This window comes from Carcharodon carcharias (genome assembly GCF_017639515.1).
Source record: "Carcharodon carcharias isolate sCarCar2 chromosome X unlocalized genomic scaffold, sCarCar2.pri SUPER_X_unloc_1, whole genome shotgun sequence".
Classification (NCBI taxonomy): Eukaryota; Metazoa; Chordata; class Chondrichthyes; order Lamniformes; family Lamnidae; genus Carcharodon; species Carcharodon carcharias.
In genome coordinates, this window is record NW_024470864.1 from 665,336 (window position 1) to 667,565 (window position 2,230).

The following is a 2,230-nucleotide window of genomic DNA, read 5'->3' on the forward strand; positions in this document are numbered from 1 at the left end:
GCGGTCTGAGCTGAGCGCCGGCTCGGTCCACCCCCACCCGCAGGTCATCATGGCCCCACAGTCGCAGGCAGCGGCGGACAGATGATGGCGAGAGACGGGGGGGGGGGAGGGGAGGGGTGAGGGTGTTGGGGGGGGGCGTGGGGGAGGGTTTCACGGGGAAAGGGGACTTCACGAGCGTGGGTATTAATTACCGCAGGGCCCTGCGTCTCGTCTTCTCTCCCACCCCCCAACCCTCCCATTTGGCCAGACTTGACAGCGGGGGCCTGAACCCCCTCCGGACGGGAGTGATGCACACACAAGGTGAAGAGCCGGGGGCTCAGCGGGTCTGATCCACTCGCTGCTTCAACCCCCCCACCGGAACACAGGGTCTTCCGGGGCCAGGGCACCCTCCCCTCTCTCCCTCTCGCCCCCTCCCCGTCACTCCCGCTCTCTCCGGACTTTCTGTCCCTCCTCTCTCGCGCTCTCTCTCGCTCTTTCCCCTCCAATTTCACCCTTTCCCACCCACCCCGGTCCCTGTCTCCCACTCCTGGTCGGTCTCTCTCTCCCCCACCCACCCACCACTCCCTGTCTCTCTCCCAGTCTCTCCTTCCTGGTGTCTCTCTCTTTCCGTCCCTTCCTCCCTCCTGGTGTCTCTCTCTCCCTCCCTCCCTCCCAGTCTCTCCCTCCTGGTGTCTCTCTCTCTCCTTCCTGCTGTCTCTCTCTCTCTCCCTCCCTCCCACCCAGTCTCTCCCTCCTGGTGTCTCTCTCTTTTTCTCTCCCTCCCTCCTGGTGTCTCTCTCTCTCCCTCCCTCCCACCCAGTCTCTCCCTCCTGGTGTCTCTCTCTTTTTCTCTCCCTCCCTCCTGGTGTCTCTCTCTCTCCCTCCCTCCCACCCAGTCTCTCCCTCCTGGTGTCTCTCTCTCTCTTTCTCTCCCTCCTGGTGTCTCTCCCTTTCCCTCCCACCCAGTCTCTCCCTCCTGGTGTCTCTCTCTCTCTTTCTCTCCCTCCTGGTGTCTCTCTCTCTCTTTCTCTCCCTCCTGGTGTCTCTCTCTTTCCCTCCCTCCCTCCCAGTCTCTCCCTCCTGGTGTGTCTCTCTCTCTTTCTCTCCCTCCTGGTGTCTCTCTCTCTTTCCCTCCCTCCCTCCCAGTCTCCCCCTCCTGGTGTCTCTACTCTCTCTTTCCCTCCCAGTCTCTCCTTCCTGGTGTGTCTCTCTCTTTCTCTCCCTCCCTCCTGGTGTCTCTCTCTTTCCCTCCCTCCCTCCCAGTCTCTCCCTCCTGGTGTCTCTCTCTCTTTCCCTCCCTCCTACCCAGTCTCTCCCTCCTGGTGTCTCTCTCTCTCTTTCCCTCCCTCACTCCCAGTCTCTCCTTCCTGGTCAGTCTCTCTCTCTCTCTCTCTCCCCACCCAATCTCTCTCTTCCCCCAGTCTCTGTCGGTCTCTTTTTCTATCTCTCCCGTTATTTCTCTTTTCAAGCTTCCTCCCCACACCTTTCTCCCTCCCACCCAAGTGAAGGTTTTGCTGTTTTCCCAAGGGTGTTTGGAGCATCTTACCTCATGAGAAACCACAGCAACACTTGCCCAAAATGTGTCTGCATCATGGATTAATTCTCGATCTAACCCCGTGCTGTACCTGCCCTGGGAGTGTTTGATGGGGACAGTTTAGAGGGAGGTTTACTCTGTATCTAACCCCGTGCTGTACCTGTCCTGGGTGTGTTTGATGGGGACGGTGTAGAGGGATCTTTACTCTGTATCTAACCCTGTGTTGTACCTGTCCTGGAAGTGTTTGATGGGGACAGTTTAGAGGGAACTTTACTCTGTATCTAACCCCGTGCTGTACTTGTCCTGGGAGTGTTTGATGGAGACGGTGTAGAGGGATCTTTACTCTGTATCTAACCCCATGCTGTACCTGTCCTGGGAGTGTTTGATGGGGACGGTGTAGAGGGATCTTTACTCTGTATCTAACCCTGTGTTGTACCTGTCCTGGAAGTGTTTGATGGGGACAGTGTAGAGGGATCTTTACTCTGTATCTAACCCTGTGCTGTACCTGTCCTGGGAGTGTTTGATGGGGACGGTGTAGAGGGAGCTTTACTCTGTATCTAACCCCGTGCTGTACCTGTCCTGGGAGTGTTTGATGGGGACGGTGTAGAGGGAACTTTACTCTGTATCTAGCCCCGTGCTGTACCTGTCCTGGGAGTGTTTGATGGGGACGGTGTAGAGGGAGCTTTACTCTGTATCTAACCCCGTGCTGTACCTGTC

The 2,230-nt window shown here is 57.4% G+C and overlaps 1 protein-coding gene across 1 annotated transcript in view; it reads left to right on the forward strand.

Annotated features, from left to right (window-relative positions):
* LOC121275067 (cyclic AMP-dependent transcription factor ATF-7-like) overlaps positions 1-97 on the forward strand; it is a 27,476-nt gene extending 27,379 nt beyond the window's left edge. Inside the window, exon 7 of the mRNA XM_041182462.1 lies at positions 1-97. This exon is cut by the window's left edge and continues 178 nt beyond it. Within this exon, the coding sequence (XP_041038396.1) occupies positions 1-85 (85 nt within the window). The 3' untranslated portion in view covers positions 86-97.
* Positions 98-2,230: the final 2,133 nt, after the last annotated feature.